The 17,778-nt window shown below is 41.0% G+C and overlaps 1 protein-coding gene across 1 annotated transcript in view; it reads left to right on the top strand.

Annotated features, from left to right (window-relative positions):
* IL6ST (interleukin 6 cytokine family signal transducer) overlaps window positions 1-17,778 on the top strand; it is a 65,153-nt gene that overhangs the window by 23,827 nt on the left and 23,548 nt on the right. The window contains exons 2-5 of the mRNA XM_063454039.1: window positions 6,629-6,691; window positions 12,893-13,195; window positions 14,595-14,715; window positions 17,094-17,263. Coding sequence (XP_063310109.1) covers window positions 6,643-6,691; window positions 12,893-13,195; window positions 14,595-14,715; window positions 17,094-17,263 — 643 coding nt within the window. The 5' untranslated portion in view covers window positions 6,629-6,642. The remainder of the gene's footprint in view (window positions 1-6,628; window positions 6,692-12,892; window positions 13,196-14,594; window positions 14,716-17,093; window positions 17,264-17,778) is intronic.

Here is a 17,778-nt window from a genome sequence, read left to right as displayed (position 1 = left end):
CCCCTTCGCCTGTCCCATAGTGCAGTATTCTTGACTTTTCATGTTCTCATTACTATCTTTCATAGTGATATATAATCATCTGAATTGTTAATGCCAGCATGTCTGTTAAACTATGCACTACAAAAAAAAAATGTGTAAAAATAATTAATTTTTTTTATCCGGCAAATTTGACCTGTTTTCAGGCCGAAACGGGATAGGTCCATTTCTGGCCGCAATTTCAGTGCATCCCTACTGAGTAGGAAAAAAGTTTGCACTGGCTCTGTTTTTAGCCAACCTCACAAAACTTTGCCACAAAGTCTGGGCTGGGGAAAAATGGGAGGGCTTGCAAAGGCAGAAGGCAAGAAATCTTAAACTTTTCTATGCAGTTTTTTTTTTTTTTAAGATATACTCGTAATGAAAAAATTGCATAATAAAATTTAATGTAAGTTTTAATGTAGGATATCTACTAAACGGTGACTCGTATTTATTTTGTATATGGGCAGAAGCGTTTGCCTTTAAGTTGGGCATTTACTGCTGGAACGGTTTAAAAACACCTACCACATGTGTTTCTTCTATTTGAAAGTGCCATTACAGTAGTTATCGCTATACTACATAGCTATACAATAGGGCTCCTATGATTCCTATGTGATGCCTGACTAGGTCTAGGTAGGTGCCTTGGCACTACAGATATTTAAACTATATTATTCGTGATGCTCAACCAGCCTGTGTTTGCTGTAATGCCAAGTCCTTAACAAAGATTTATTCCATAACCGTTAAGCTACTGCTGTGTGTGCATTAAAATGAATCTGCTCTTCATTTCCTGAGCAATAGTAAATTGGCTTTCTTTTCTGGTATTTCCACTCCCATTCATAGTTTAGTTGTTACTATGAAACCACGTTGAAGCATGTCTAAGGTTTGATGTTGCAAAACACATTTGTTTGATTTAACCTGCTTTAATCCTAATGAAGAACATTGCTGTTTGCTGGGGTTTTCTGAAATCTGTTCTGTTCCCCTTCTCTTACGGTAAATGCATATTGCAACATGAAATGGCTCACCAAAGCCTATAATGTATGCATCCCAATGATATTCATATGCTGATACTCTCTCTAATAGTGTTTTGTTTTTTTATTTTTTTATCTGTTGTCGGCATTGCTTACAGCGATAATAGATCAAATATTGTTTATGTTTGTTACAAATGCTGCTGGTTAATCGGTGTGTACTATTCCAGAACCCTGAGATCCCCTAATACGTGCTTCAGCATTATGTATCTTTTTTTTAGATTACAAGTTTTCTTAAAATGAATTAGGGCTCCTTTAATGTTAGGACAACACCAGAACATACATGTGTCAGTCTTACTAGTAAGCTACTTGAAAAAGCCAATTGTTTTATTTCTTTATATTTTTTTTAATTCTTTATTTTTATAGTGCAAAGGATAACATACAGGCTTGTGATGCCACACATTAACAGACCTATTGCGAACACACATGCAGACCCTGCTTCATGGCATATGTAAAGTAGATTAATTGAGTTGCTGTGTCAGAGGGTGGAGAATGAGTATGCAGGAGCCGTGTTAAAGGGACACTGTAGGCACCCAGATCACTTCAGCTAATTAAAGTCTGGGTGTTGTGTCCCTTTTGCACTTAGTGCTGCAATGTAAAACATTGCCTTTCCAGAGAACTGCAATCTTTACATTGCAACTCTAAGTCTGCCCTCTGTGGCTGTCTACCAGACAGCCACGGGTAGCACTTCCGGAATCCAAACGGACTTTTGGTCCGTTATCTGACGCTGGTCCACACGGACCTCCAGCGTCTTATTTTCCCCGTAGGAAAGCATTGAATAATGCTTTGCTATGGGGAGGTCCAATGCACGCGCAGGGTGGAGCGTGGGCAGAGCCTGACCAAGCGCCGAGGGACATCAGCACTGAATTCAGGTAAGTGGCCGCGCGAGGGGGGCACTCTAGGAGCCTATAGTGCCAGGAACATTTTTTTTTTTTTTGGCACTATAGGATCCCTTTTAAACCTGTGAAGGAAAAACAATGGTTCTAGGTTTACATATCATAACTAGTAAGACATGAGTTGCAACAATAATACCCCATGGAGGCCCCTTTGTGAGATACGAGGAAGAAAATGTAAAAAAAAAAAAAATTAGAAATGGACAAACAGAGCTGGAGGGACGATATACCACAAAATACTACAGTGCCCCAAATTGAGCATGATAATGTGGCTGGAATAAACGCTGCAGTTCCCCTACAACATTTTGTGAATCAAGGTGAGCAACCAGGGTCTCTAGGGAGCTCAGTCGCTGTTTAACCTATGCCTTCCACAGGCAAAGAACAGTCCTGCGCTTGGGGGATATGCTTCAGGTCAGATGGAAGCATGCCACCAAGGTCAGGAATAGGGTTTCTTGCAGCTTTTCCGGCTCTCTGTATGTAGAACCCAGTTGCAGCCAGCATCTGGGCTGTCTTCTGCACATTTTTGTGTCTGTGTGAACTGCTCCGCACACACCACCACCATTTTGGTGTACGCTTCACAGGCGGGGCCAAGGACTCCTGAATAGCTTTTAGAGGCAGGTGTCGAGGGGAGTGGGCCTAAGATGGTAGCGGGGCCGTTATGCGCATCTTTTTTTCTAGCTTCAGCCAAAAAATCTGAAAGAATCTGTTGAGCCGGGACAGAATATCTGGGTGGTCGTTGCTGAGGGTGGTGGAACATGCGGTCCTTGCCCTGTTGGGGTTGTCGGTTCTGTCAGGCTTGATGGCCATAACACACAGTTCAGCCGGGCTAGGATAGCCCAGGATCACCTACACCATTTGTCACGGTAGATCAAGAAAGCCTTGGAAGGATCACCGACTGCTGCTTAGAGGAGCAGGTAGATGTAGGTGCTAAGACTTTGTTTGACTGAGGTTGTAGAATTCTTTACTTTAGTAGAATAGTAGAGGAGCTTGCTCGAGATGCTTCCTTCCACCATGACAGTCAGGCCCCACTTCGAAGCTGCCACTTCTAATTCTAGCCCTCTCGAGATACTGGGAGAGGAGCTATGGAGATTAAATGCCACTGCTTCTGTATTTTCTGCTACTTTTTCTCTGGTCTGGATTTCCAGTGCTCTGCAACCAGTGTGCCGCAGCACTGTGCTAGGTGTGCCACTTGGTGGTCAAACTACAACCGGTGCACCTGCACCAGAGCCTGCCCAATAGGCAGGCTGTACTGATCAGCGGCCCAGTGGGGTGCATTGTCCCTTTAGTAGTGCAAATGGGCCTCTTTAATGTCGGCAACCAGTGTTGGGAAGAAGTGATTTCATGTCACTTCCTCCCAGCTTATGGAACCCGCAGAGGATGGAGGAGACACAGAGAGGGAAGAGAGAGCGCACTGCAGACAGCCTCCGTCTCCCATTGTAGCGGAGCTCCAATACCTAGCTTAGGTATCTCCGCTGGGTAATCCTTGAAGCTGAGGAAGCAATAAAATATCCAAGGCAAAAAGAAAGGACCTGAGAGGGGACAAGTTCAAACTCCTCATCTGTGCCTGAGAGATAATTACAGAACAAACTTTAACTAAGAGTAAGAACAACTCTTTAATTCAATTATCTCTCAGGTACAGAAAATATACAAAGTTTGAAAACATCATAAAACACATTTTAATATTTCAGAACCCCACAGAAGTCACATCACCGAATAGCTGGTATCTGAGCGCACACTTTGTCAAAATATCACTCATATCCATTCGCTGGTTCGGGAACGCCATTCGAGTGAAGTTTTGACCGGTCGACCATGAGGTGAAAGCCCAAAACAGTTCCAGTGAAATTTAGGCTTAAGCGGTCTTCTTTCGGGGGTTCTCACACAAATACCGATGAAGGCTCCCCCTGGCTGCTAGCATATAATTGTTCCCCCTGTTCTGTAGTTTAGGTCTTCTGAACGCCGTTCTCCTACTGGTTTCGGGAAGTTGTATGGGCATCAGTATCAGTTTACCGGGTGTTCGCGGGGTAAAGGGGCTGAAATTAGTTCTTGGTCATCGACGACTATGTACCACTGCCCATGTTCGAGAGCCAAAATGACCACTGTTTGTTTGCACATGGACCACACAGATGGGGGTTCGGTAAACGATTGGGGGGGGAGGGGGGGTGTAACGGACAGCCGAACAAAGAGAACGAAAAGTGTATGACAAGCGTTCATTCTGCTACCCCCAACATCATCATCAGCCAGCCAAGTAAGCCACGCTCCTGCATCCAAAAGGTATGGAGGCAGAGGAGTGGCTAAAAACAGCAACTTGTGTATCTATGTGTGTTGGGTAGGTATGTTAGTGTGCAGTCGTGAATGTGGACATATATCCCAGCTTTCAAATTCCAACGTCGGCATTGCATACAAACCCACTGTTGCAATCAAATGCCAACATTACGTACAAACACACCTCTGTATTAAAATGCCAACATTGTATACAAACACAACCCTACATTCAATTGTTTCCCTATGGGAAAGCTTTGGATTGGCTGAGATCAGTGATCCCAGCCAAAGAAGCAGCGCCAGAGAACTGCAAGCGAGAAAATGTCAGTAAACTCATCCTTTTTTAACCCTGGTACCAGGGGTCCAATAACCTAAACGGTGACTAGAACACTGCAGTGTTGGAAATACGCATTTGTGATGATATATACACAACAGCTGCTTCATTAAGCTAAAGTTATTGTGGTGACTATAGTGTCCCTTTAAGTTTGCATCTTATTAATGCTGTGTTTTTCTTCTACACTCAAATCTCTGTAGTTTTTTATGGATGCAGGGAAAAGCTTATTTTCTGTGTGGCAGATTCCTGTGATCAGCTTGGTTTGCACTGATCTCTTATTCACTAAGCGGAGTGCTTACTTTGAGTATGCATATATGATTTGTGAGAACAGGAGGCATGGTTAAGGGGAGAAGTTGCATGAATATTGTGCTAAATCCTATCAAATTCAGTTGTGTTAGTGCCCTGTGTTAAGAGGTTAAACACCATCATAAAAAGTGCAATGCACAAAATGGAATCCGTGCCAATCTGTGTGTAAAACCACAGGTGCTAATTGTTGTCAATATATAAATAGAGTGCAGGATTTAGTGGACTTCTCTTTCATTGTGGAATATGCACTTCTGAGAAGGGAAGCAGAACAGAGAAGACTCAGGAAACCTCAGAAACTTTAATCTCAATAAATTCTCAAAAGTTCCACACCCATTGCTTTTAACGAGCCCTTGCTGTGAATATCCATGTTTTACCGATTCAGCCTGGTATCTCTCCAACCTTTTATACGTCTAGTGGTTCGCAAAGACGCAGAAGAGGATATACATGTTGTGTGACACAAACCTGCTTCATGATGCTTCCCAAGCATCACCACAATCTCCTTATACAAGTATGAATCCCCAGTCAGTGAGCTTGACAAACTAAACATTCCTATTGGAACCTCTGTGGGCCCCAGGCTTTTTTTTTTTAAAGTGGAACCTTGGATTCAGCAGAGGAGATCTAATTGAGCAGTTTGGTCATCAGTTGCTTTGAAATGTTTAGGGTGAAGAAATTGATATTTATGGTAAAAGGGCGATGCATATTACTTTTTAAACTGTATACACTATAGTATTTGGCTGGTTTTGTGTAATTAAAGGACCACTCTAGGCACCCAGACCACTTCAGCTTAATGAGGTGGTCTGGGTGCCAGGTCCTTCTAGGGTTAACCCATTTTTTCATAAACATAGCAGTTTCAGAGAAACTGCTATGTTTGTGAATGGGTTAAGCCTTCCCCTATTTCCTCTAGTGGCTGTCTCATTGACAGCCGCTAGAGGCGCTTGCGTGCTTCTCACTGTGAAAATCACAGTGAGAGCACGCAAGCGTCCATAGGAAAGCATTATGAATGCTTTCCTATGTGACCGGCTGAATGCGCGCGCAGCTCTTGCCGCGTGTGCGCATTCAGCCGACGGGGAGGAGAAGAGGAGGATCGGAGGAGGAGAGCAGGAGGAGAGCTCTCCGCCCAGCGCTGGAAAAAGGTAAGATTTAACCCCTTTCCCCTTTCCAGAGCCGGGCGGGAGGGGGTCCCTGAGGGTGGGGGCACCCTCAGGGCACTCTAGTGCCAGGAAAACGAGTATGCTTTCCTGGCACTAGAGTGGTCCTTTAAGTACAAAGGTAGACCGCTAATCTCTGTCCATTTGGCAGAGGTCATGGATGCTTACTGCTGGAGTGTGGCTATAGTTTGACAGTGTATATTTGGTTGGGGGTAATGGTACCAGCTGCTAAAATAATATATTGATCACAAAATCCATGGTAACTGTAGCAGTGTGGAAAGAGATTGGCTACCCAATGTTTTGTACTAAAATCTCTTATATAAACGGGACATTGACAAATTCATTAATTTTCATTGTGTCTGGTTGTCTCCCTGTGCTTTATAGCATTTTGATGAATGTGTTGCTCTTCATACCTCACATTATTTTTTCACTGAAACAAATTGATATGGCCATAGATGGCTTGAACTCTGGAAACTCTTAATACAATGTTTCCATTGAATTGTAAAGGGAAATTATGATTCTAGTTAGTATCCGAAATAATAGTATTTGTTCTAAAAATCAAGCCAATGGCGTGTAAGTGCAATTAATCAAGCAATGCAAGGTGACCAACGGGATTCATATTTATTGACCTTCTTGTCTTCTGTTAATCAGGTGCTGAAGGGAAGATGTTGATCTATTACCTTCTGGCTCAGTTTGCCTTCCATTTGAATGCAGGTAAATCATTGTGTTTACTCTGAACATTAATTGTTGCTACGTGTATATATATGTATGTGTGATAATCTATATTCTTCCCTATTTGCTTAGTGCAGCTGCCTGACTCGTTTGCATGCTAACCAGTATCAATGTTCTTTCTCCATCGACTGCCATCAGTTTATTGATCACAGCCTCAGACATTGAAATGTAATACATCTCACTTGCATATTGCATAATGCGTCCGTGTGTACCTGTATAGAGCGCCCTGTGAGTTTTCCATTTTTTTATTTTAATCCCCTGCAAGTAATTTTACATGGCTTACTTATTGAGTTTGAGGTATGCAGGGTATGAATTTTAGAAATGTCATTTTGGTGAGGGTTGTTTTTTGCTGATATTAACATGCTTTGCTTATCTTTGTTGTAATATACTGCGTTTAACTTGCTAAGTAAAACCCCATGTTAAAGTTCAAAGTTTCTTTTAAACTGAACTTTATTTATTTTGTTACATAGAATTTCCAGGATTTTATCTCATAATGGTGGGGGTTGGGTTTTCTGTAACTCCCGTTAGAGCGGATGTATTTATGTTCTACGTTGATTTGGCAATATTTTCCCACTGGTGCCTTTCTTTACTAAATCCCTTCTTGAATAAGGACGGCATGGTTCTTAGACATAGTAACTCTTCTTTTAAGAAATTCCCAGGAATGCTTGTTATGGATTAAACCATAACTGAGTCATGGGTTGCTAGATGTTACACAACTGTTGAACTACATCTGCATCCTGTAAACTGACTAAGATATAGGGAGTTGCAGTTTGGATCTGTGTTTTGACATCCCTGATAGAAAGGTTTCAGTAATGAGTTTGTATTTTATTTTTAGGGACATCCTCTCAAATCTTCTAGTCTATACCAGGGGTTCCCAATAAATTTTTCCCGTGGAACCCTTTGACACAGTATACCAACATCATGGAACCCCACAAAAAAATTTGCGACGTAGCACAAACCTTTTATTGAGTGGCTTTTTCATTATCATTTTTAAAGATTTTGCTCATAAACTGTTTAGTCTTCTGATACTCCTGAAGCTTTCATTTAAAAAAAAAAAAAAAAAAAAAGGCAATGTACTCTTTGTGCTCTGGGTGGTTTTGCTCAAAATGATGAAGTAATTTAGCAGGTGCTAACGAACTGTTTGGCAATATTTTCTCGTAAAGTAAATTGTGCTTGAGGAACATTTTTATTTGTGGCACTTGTGAATCCAAATGATAAGTAGCTGTCATCATATTTTCTTTTCTTCACATGAGAAGAAGATTGGGTAGCATTGTGTGCTTTTCTATTTTTCTTTGAATTGTCACTTGTCTCTGCTATTTGAGGAAAAGTAGATTCAACTATTTCGGACCTGGTTTCTTGAGAATTTTTTTTTTTTTATCTTGATAGTTCCTTGTTTTAACCAAATATCCAAACTCATGGTTGTTGGTTTGTAAAAAAACAAACAAACTCTTCTGTAACCTGAAAAAATACAGATCTCACTACCCGACTGCAATGGATGCTGTTTCTTATAAAACTCTTAAAAAGAACATAATGTAAGCAGGATTTGGAGTCCGTCTTGGGGCAAAAAGAACACTGTACTACAAATTTTACTACGTCACTGCAAAGGATACTGATAAACAGTGGTTATGGTGCTTCGACTGTCACAAACAAAACTATCTGTTTTTAACCGTTATATTAGCCTTATGCTGAGGTAGCATGTCTGGATAATTTTCACAAGAATATCTGCTTTTTTAGTTCTGTTTAATTTATTTTTGCTGTTCTATTTGCCTCCCTCCCCTACAGTCTATCTGTTTAACTGATAACTTAAAATGTATTTCTTTTTTGTTAGTGTTTGGTTTTTGAACTTATTGTCCTGTTAACTTATGTACAACATTTGTTACTTTCACATATTTGAACTCTACCATGCCCTCCTATCTCTAAATAAATCTCAAATTTCCTCTCCTCCGCTTTCTTCCCCTAATTGCCCTCTTTCACTTCTATATACCTGCAAATCTCTCTCCACTCATAATTGGTGTTTTTTTTTTATCTAAACCCAGAATTTCTATTTCAGTCAGAGCCCAACAGACACATTAAATGGTTGCCCAGGACTCACAGCCAGCACTAAAGCCTTATGCTGAGTTAGCATTTCTGGATCATTTTTCCCCATCCTCCCTGCCCCACACCCCACCCTCCCTATGGTACTCACTACATTTATAGATGGTTCAAATCACCTGGTTTTCCAAACACACCAATCATGTCTATTATCTTCTCCTCACATGTAATACCTCCATTCCAACGACACAAAGCAGTTAACCCTTCACCCCTCCACACTCTCCAATGGTCTTAGCTTCCTTTATAATTTCCTCATCTATAACCAAAAACTACTTAAAGGATCACTAGAGGGTCAGGAACACAAACATGTATTCCTGACGCTTAGCCCCCTCAGAATGGGTTAAAACTCACTTTAATTCCAGCTCTCCGCGGATCTGCCGGCGCTCATGCCGACATCATCAAAATTGCAGGGCTTTGTCAGGCTTACTAGTTGATCCAACACGTAGAACTGTGTCACATCTAGGACAAATAGTGGTCCCTCACTGGCCATGCCCACATATAACACTACCCTCACCTCTGCCTTGAACGCTGCAGCCCCGCTCCAAACATGCACCTCGAAGAGGACACGACCTCAACTGTGGCATACTAAATCAACTCGCTACCTGCAAAGATGCTCCCGTTGTGCTGAATGCTCCTGGAGGAAATCTTGCACCCAGTCAGACTTTCTCCATTATAGATTTATATTGTGTTCATACAGCGCAGCCCTTGCCCTCACCAAACAGTCATTCTTTTCCGCTCTCATTAGTCCATGCTCCTGCAATCCCAGACGTCTCTTTAACACCTTTAACTCTCTTCTTTGCCCTGCTGTGCCACCCCCACAAACTAACCTTACAGCTGATGGCTTTGCATGCTACTTTACTAGCAAGATTGAACAGCTAAGGAAAGCATTCTCCCCTCCTTGCCTTTCTCTTTCTCAACCACACCTGGATCATGCCTTTCCTACCCTTCAGAATTTCTCCCAGGCTACTGAACAAGAGGTACCTGCGCTTCTTCTTTCCTCTCTCCCCACCACTTGCCTGCTTGATCCTGTCCCATCTCACATTATCAGATCTCTCTCCCCTTGTCTTGTGCCTTCCTTAACACACATCTTCAACTGCTCTCTCTCTTCTGGCATTGTCCCTGCTGACCTTAAACATACTACGGTTTTACCTATCCTGAAAACATCCATCGACCCCCTCCTCCCCTCATCCCCCAGCTTTTGTCCCATATCCCTGCTCCCTTTTTCCTCAAAGCTTTTGGAAAGACTTGTCTTTACTCGTATGTCTCACTTCCTCAATTCCAACACTCTCCTTGACCCTCTTCAATCTGGCTTCTGTCCCCTCCACTCTACTGAGACTGCTCTTATCAAAGTTACTAATGACCTAATCGCAGCTAAATCCAAAGGTCACAACTCCATATTAATTCTCCTTGACCTCTCTGCTGCCTTTGACACCGTTGATCATGCTCTCCTTCTTCAAACTCTTCAATCACTCGGTCTCTGTGACTCTGTCCTCTTGTGGCGGTACCCCAGTTTTGTTCTCGCGGAACACCAATTGGGAAATGCTGGTCTATACATAAAAGTATGATGATAAACCTTTTCAAGTTATATGATCCTTCTGCCATCTTCAATGCAATTATGCAAAAAATAAACAGAATTTGTTTCTGGTTCTACCAGATACAAGGTGGGGAAATGGAAAAGGCTTTGGGAACTCAACATAGATCTCTCCTGTTCTTTCTGTTTATGCATGTTCATAAGCACAAGTACCCTAATGTACTGGGCATCATGTTGTTTGCTAAAAAATTAATTCAGTAATTGAATGGAAGCTGCCAATAGTTTGAAGCATTTAATTTCAGTAACTGGACTGCCACAAGCGGCTGAATGTGTGCAAGTTAAACATTGTTCCAATGAAGAACTTCAGAGTATTTGTTTAGTGGTAATTAGCTGTGCTAAGCTTGCATTTTCCTGTTTAAGATGGTCTACAGAGGAGCACGTGGGCATTGGATTAATCCTGGGGCAATCTGCGAAAGAGAAACATGCCTTTTTAACAATGCAGTTAATATCATGTCGCGAGTGGCCTAATCTCACAGTTTCATTTGACCAAGTTGCAGGTTTCTTAAACATGTCGTGATTCTGACCAAAGAGCATTAAATGATGGCTACTACTTTTAACTTATTTCCACTTTTGCTAAGCCACAAATCAAACCTGAAGATCCACACATGTATTTGTTTGAACAGAAAAGAAAACCAATGTTCAACCTAGCAAGTGACAACACATCCAAACTACATCGAACATTTACATTCTCACTGTCACGAGCCCTATCAGCTGCATACCCTCCTCTGCTCCACGAAGTTCTCTATTCGAAGGAAGTTGACAGTCTATCTTTGCAAACCTCTTCTTTCATTTACGACACCGTTATTTCAAAAGTTGAGAAAACATCTTTGTAAAATGGAGCATGATTAAAACAAAATGCACAGCATTTCATGCCTTTAAAGTTAAATAGCTGTTGCAATTAAATTTCACTGGGTTTGCAGCACACTCAAAATATACATAAAACCGGAATTATGACCCCAATGATGCTTGGGGAGTAGTTTGTGACAACTGCATTAAAGACCCAATGCCATTTAGTGAAAAATGTAGACCTAGAAAATACTGAAGGGGAAGGGAGATGAGACCGGGAAGTGCAAGGGTTCTGCTGTGCATAGGCCTGTGTAGCACAGTACATTAGGCCAGTTTTTTTCAAACCGTTTTCCTTGCTAAACTGATGTGCCATAAGTCCCGTAAAAGTAGCTTTGTCACTGGAGAGTATTACATAAAGATATAAACGTTCCGAGATACAGACTGCGTTGGAATATCATTGACATTTCAAGTCAGTCCATAGATGCCATTAGACAAACTAGGCAATCCTGAAGTTGAACAAGAAAACATCGGAGCGCTGCTGACCTGATCTCAAATCGCAGCAGTCATCACAAGCGCAGAGTGTGGGAATTTGGTACTGTCTTTGTTAGCAAGATGGGGTCTGGGAAGGGTTGCCTAGGATTCTCCATGGACCTCATTGTTCTCTCGTGGTTCCTGGCAGATGGAGCACAATGAGATGAAGAAAATAAATCCGAAGGCAGCTACGAGGGACTAATGTAATACAAGGGGATGTGCTATTAGTGGACTGTACCATAGCTGTGTGGGACCTTGTCCTTGTCTGCTATTGAAACTGTATGCGATGTGCAGTGAGTGAAGAATGAAGGTATCTTGTCCTTCCTCTCTGGCCACTCACACAGCATGGTGTTCATAGTTCCAAACAGAGACTTTATAGAGAAACATGCAGATTCTTCTGCCACCTTATTGGTAACTGGACTATGAGAAACGCATAAAATGGGTACATACAAGGTCGACAATGTTATGATTGCACTAGTGAAAGTCTTCCTGGCAGCCACTAGTGGCGCAACCACTGAGTAACAGTCAGTTAATTATTTAGTTAAATGACTAATATAGAATGGACACTAACCTCTCATTGCTTTACTGTGGGGAAGCATTGGATTGGCTGAGATCATCAAGATGCTCTCAGCCATGGAGGTGGGGCCAGCTTCATGAAGACTACTCTGGTGAGGGCTACAAAGTGAGTAAAAATGTATTAATTTATTTATTTTTAGATCAGGGGTAGGGTGGCAGGTAACCTGAACAGTTAGATGTACACTGTAGTGGTAGCAATACATGTTTGTATTCCTGACGCTGTAGTATTCTTTTAAACAATTTAGAAGTCTCATGATATGCAGTGTAATGGTTGTGCAAGACATAGTGGTCGGAACATCTCTGAAACAGCTGAGCACTTGCTATTAATGGTCTCCAGTTTACAGAAATTGTGTGATTTAAAAGATTACATTAAAAACATCTTGTTAAATTTGTATTCCATGTTAGAGCTCAGTGGGTGTTTTGTTTTTTTTTGTTTTTTTTTTCATTCTTTCAAACTTTTGATATACTTGTTTATATTCTTATACAAGATTTATTAATTTTTATATGTCCCTAGCTTACTGTAACTTTTCAGGATTTTGCACTTCAGCAGTGACAATTGCAGATCCCACGTATCTGGCACTAATCACGTTTTATTTTTTTATCTTCAGTTTTAGGTGACATTTTAAAGCCATGTGGACGTGTAATTCCAGAATCTCCTCTTGTGAGGCTCAATTCCAACTTTACCGCATACTGTGTCCTGGATGAGAAATGCATGCCTCTGGATTCCAGAAAATTGATCTGGAAAATTCGCAATAAGACTGTCCCAGAAAACCAGTACACCATCATCAATGCAACAGTTTCCAGTGTAACTATCATTCCCACGTCTACATCAGATGATCAGCTCACATGCAACGCTTTAGTACATGAAGACATTAAAACTACTCTTCATGGAATCTTTTTGAAATTGGCTTGTAAGTTTTTATTCTGAATACAGGACTGGCTATGTTTACAGAACTGGGATCGGGGATTGTGCTATGTTACCATGAACATGGTTTACAGGCGATGGCGAGCAAGGGTCACTAGTGGATGAGGAGGGATGAGTCAAGAGCACAGATGGAGTAGAAAGATCAGAAGATTAAGCTCAGTGAGGAGGGAATCTGCAGGGGACACAAAGGGCAAGATTGTGGTACAGGCTAATGAAATTAAATATGGGGAGTAGGAAGTAGTAAAGGTACAGATGTAAATGAACTAAACTAGTCATTAATGAGAGCAAAGCCAGGTGAGAGGTGTCTGGAGACTTGGGGCACAGATATGTGAAGGAAGGCACACAATTAAGAGGCCTTAGAGGTTTTGTAGGTAGTAGTGAAAGGCACTGTATTAAAGAGACTGGGAGACGGAACATAAATTCTAAGAGTTGATGGAGGTTATGGTGGATAAGCGTATATATTACTGTAAAAAAACAGGAGGCTGAGGGGGTTATTTAATCGTAGTGAACGGAAACACATTTTAAAACTTCTGTCCAAAATAGCCAACCTTTGACTGTAGCAGACTTGAAGACATTTTCTAAATGTGCTTGTTGACCTAAATTTCTGAAATTCAATGTTCAGTTCACCATAATTTACTCTTTTAGTGACTTAAATAAACACTTCAAGTACCATAACCACTACTGCTCATTTCAGCGGTTATGGTTCAAGAAGTGCCCTGGCACTTCCAAGGAGTTGAACTGTTTTTGAACAGTTCGACTGCGGTCCTCCAAGCACCCTACCCACCACCTTCTCTACGAACGCCGGAGAACCAGAAGCTCCGACAGGTTTTACTTCAGGAGAGCTAATGGAACTTCTGGCTCTTCAGTGTTTGTAGTAAAGGTCAGCCGATGCCTTCACACAAGATGATCATAACTTGTGTGATGGGTTATAAGAGAAACAATGGGAGACACTGAGCACATGTGTGGGCATCACCTCTACCTTCAATGCTTTTCATTTTGAGAAAGCACTCAAAGATAGAGGAAGGTAAGCATACTGGTCTGTTGTCTACTTGACAGTAGAATTGTGTTATGAGGGTAGTTTACAAGAGTGCTTCTCTTTGGTATTTTTAAATGGAATTTTACACACTATGTTCCTTTTGTATTATTTCTATTTAAGGGATTGTATTTGAGAAGTTAGGAATATTTACTCTGATACTTAATGAACAATTGATATGCTTTGCGAACAGAAGTATTTTGAGGATTCAGTTAGGCTGACTAACCACAATAATGTCACATATTTGCTGAACTTTACAGTGATCTAAACCTTGGAGAAAATAACAATAATTTGTTTGATATTAATTGCCTTATAAATGGAGTTCCAAGCTTATGTTCTTTGTCCCTTGCAGACCCTCCAGACAAGCCTGACAACTTAACTTGCATTTCATATAATGCAGAAAATCTGACTTGTTCCTGGGATCCTGGAAGACCAACTCTCTTGCCCACAAACTATACTTTAAAGAGAAAGTGGTAAGAAATATGCTAATTCGTTAGTGTGCATGAAATGGCTACCAACTCTTTAAGTCTTAGAAATGGTGCTTCCTGGTACTATCAAAATCTAGTTCCATTGCATGACTAATGTACAGTTTAAACATAGAAAAATAATTTAACACACTTGTGATGGTGCACAACATAGGCACCAAAACAACTTTAGCTTAATGAAGTAGTTGTGGTGTGCTCAATTTTCTGCCATTTAGGGGTTAAAGCACTTTTATACAGCGCTAGTCACACCTCCCTGCGTGTGACTTGTTTAGTCTCCCTACACATTTCCTGTGAAGAGAGATCTAATGTTTACACTTCCTGTATTGTACATTCTGTTTAATTTAGACGTTCTTATCTCCTGCTTTAATTGGCTTCTATAACCATCCTCCTGTGTGTGATTAAAGTTCAATTAACCAAGATAAAACTTAAAGTAAGGTCTGTAACCTTTATTGTTCATTCAGGCTGTGTCAGTTACAGCTAGGGGAGGTGTGACAAGGGCTGCATAAAGAGAAACAAAAGTTATTTAACTCCTTAATGGCGGAGAATTAAGCAGGAAGACTTCAGGGGCATGATTTATTCACCAAAACTGCTTCATTAAGCAAAAGTTGTTTTGGTGCCTATAGTATCCCTTTTAAATACCATGTGCCACTTGGCAGCTAATTTATCCAAATACTTCTAGAGAAGTGGGGGTAATTCAAGTAAACTGGGGATATAGGGTCCCCTTTGGGCATGAGCGGCAGGTGGGGCCCTAAATGAAAATGGGGAAGTAGGACATATTGTCAGCCCCCGCCGGTAACTCCCTCCTTGTAATAAACCAAACGAACGAAGAGCTATTCGTTTACATTTTCTATTCGTTTACATTTTCTATTCGTTTACATTTTCTATTCGTTTACATTTTCTATTCATTTATTCGTCTTTCTAGCAAATGAATAAATAGATGAAATTCCCGTTCACATGCCCAAGTGTTTAACTGGGCATGCACTGGAATTTCACAGCGCTATATAGTGTGGGCAGATGACGTGTCCCACAGGGACTTCATCTACCCACACAAAGATGGAGGCGCCCAGGACCTAGGTCTGGGCAGAAAATAAAGATTAAAAAATAGGTAATAGGGGCATTTGGGGGGTAACTCCACTAACTAGATGTAGTGGAGTCGGGACGGAGATTAAAAAAACAAAACTGAATTTGGCCATTACAGTGCTGTTTTAGAGCTGACCCTTTACCAATTCTACTTCTAACCGTAGGCTAAATTAACCCTAAACTATATCTGTCTCTAAAACAGCCATAACCCTTGCTTTAGTATTAAACCTACACTAACTCTAAGGAAACACTCTAATATTAGTACTGACCGTCCTATTTAAAACTCTACATAGTGCCATCTACTGGCTGTGTTCAGCATTACAGGGATATTCCTGTAATGCTGAGACTCCAGTATGCCGGCTACATTGTGATTTGTACTGGGCAGCTGGCAAAGTCCAGTTCCAATAACAATCTGCATAGGGCAATGGTGGGAGTCCATATCAGGGTTGGTCTGTTCAGATCCTGGAAATCTCCATTGAGCACCTGCATGACCAGAGTCCATTTCAGTGTTTTTTTAAAGGTTTTATGCAGCGCTCACTTCAAGTGCTGTGTACAGCTAACTGGTCAGCCAGGGGCCACTAAATGTGGCCCAAGCGGAAATAAATGGTGGCTCCCTTGGGTGAGTAGGATTTTAACCCTGCTCACACTAAAATGTTAGCCATTGTCAATATATCCAAACTGTGTTAAATGTAATCCCAGTATAGTTAAGATGTAATGACATGATCTAATGTGGGAAGTGGCTAAAGGAACACTCAATTGAAAATTGTTTCCTGGGGGGGGAAATAAACATGCATGTATTTTTTTTTTCTTTTTCCTTCTTCTAGTAATTAGTACAATAAGTCATAGTGGTTATGGTGATTTTAATGTTTTCGAAAGGGACTCTCAAACCATTAATGCAATGGGTGCTTTATTATTCTGCCTCCTAGCATTCTCCGCCTATCATGGCAATCTCAGATAAAAGTGATTTGGATGGATTAAGGGGACGTGAACCAAGGAATTGGGTTTTCGAACATGCCCCATTTATGTCAGACTTCACCCTTTACGTAAAGGCAGCCCACCCACTAAAATGAGCTGCATTGGATATGCTTAGAGTGGGCCTTTATGCCAGCATTGACAGAGAAAACACTTTCTACTTAGATTCTGTTGCTTTGAAATAGAGGAAACTAACAAAGCATTCTGCATTTTCTTTTTATTTGATGATCTATGCTTTCTCTATATCTATCACGCATACTTAATGTGCATTTAGTTTGCAATGGTTTTTGACTTTTGTTTAATTGCTTTTACAGGCGTTATTCACCCGAGATAAAGGACTGCATACCCAAAGATGTAAATAATTCCTGCACAGTGGACTGGCCAAATTTTCAACTCTATGTTGACACACTATTCTGGGTTGAAGCTGCAAACGATCTGGAGACCGTAACATCCGATATTCTGGAGTGGGATATTGCGAACATAGGTAAATATTATCCTTTGTACTTTCTTACTGCAAAATATACACAAGTGTTTTGTTTTTGACACCTATCAGAAGGACTACAGAAACAAAAATGAATCTGAACATAATCAAATAACAGGGCGCCACAATCACTTTAGTTGCCAGCGAGATTTCCAAAAAGAGGAAACGGTCAAAAAATGTAACATCCAATTTATTGAAATAAAAACAAGGTATAAGCAATAGCACAATATATGTGCAAAAATAGCAAAGACAAGAACCCTTGGGAATAGCAGCTTAATAAAACATGATTATGGTATAAAGTGCATGTGCTACAGTGCAAATAGAAAAAATCCGACTTCCTCAGGAGCTTCTTGTGAGGAAGACGGATCGACGAAACGCGTAGAACCCCAGCAAGAACCCTATATTTGGTATAAGCAGTTTTTGTTTTTTGTTTTTTTTATACATGTGTTTTGTGTATATATTTTGTAAATCCCTTACCTTTCTCCAGCGCCGGGCTCCTTTGGCGCTGGGGACTCTTC

This window comes from Pelobates fuscus, chromosome 5 (assembly GCF_036172605.1).
Source record: "Pelobates fuscus isolate aPelFus1 chromosome 5, aPelFus1.pri, whole genome shotgun sequence".
Classification (NCBI taxonomy): domain Eukaryota; kingdom Metazoa; phylum Chordata; class Amphibia; order Anura; family Pelobatidae; genus Pelobates; species Pelobates fuscus.
The sequence above is the reverse complement of the archived record's forward strand: the minus strand, read 5'-3'. Positions and strand labels throughout refer to the sequence as shown.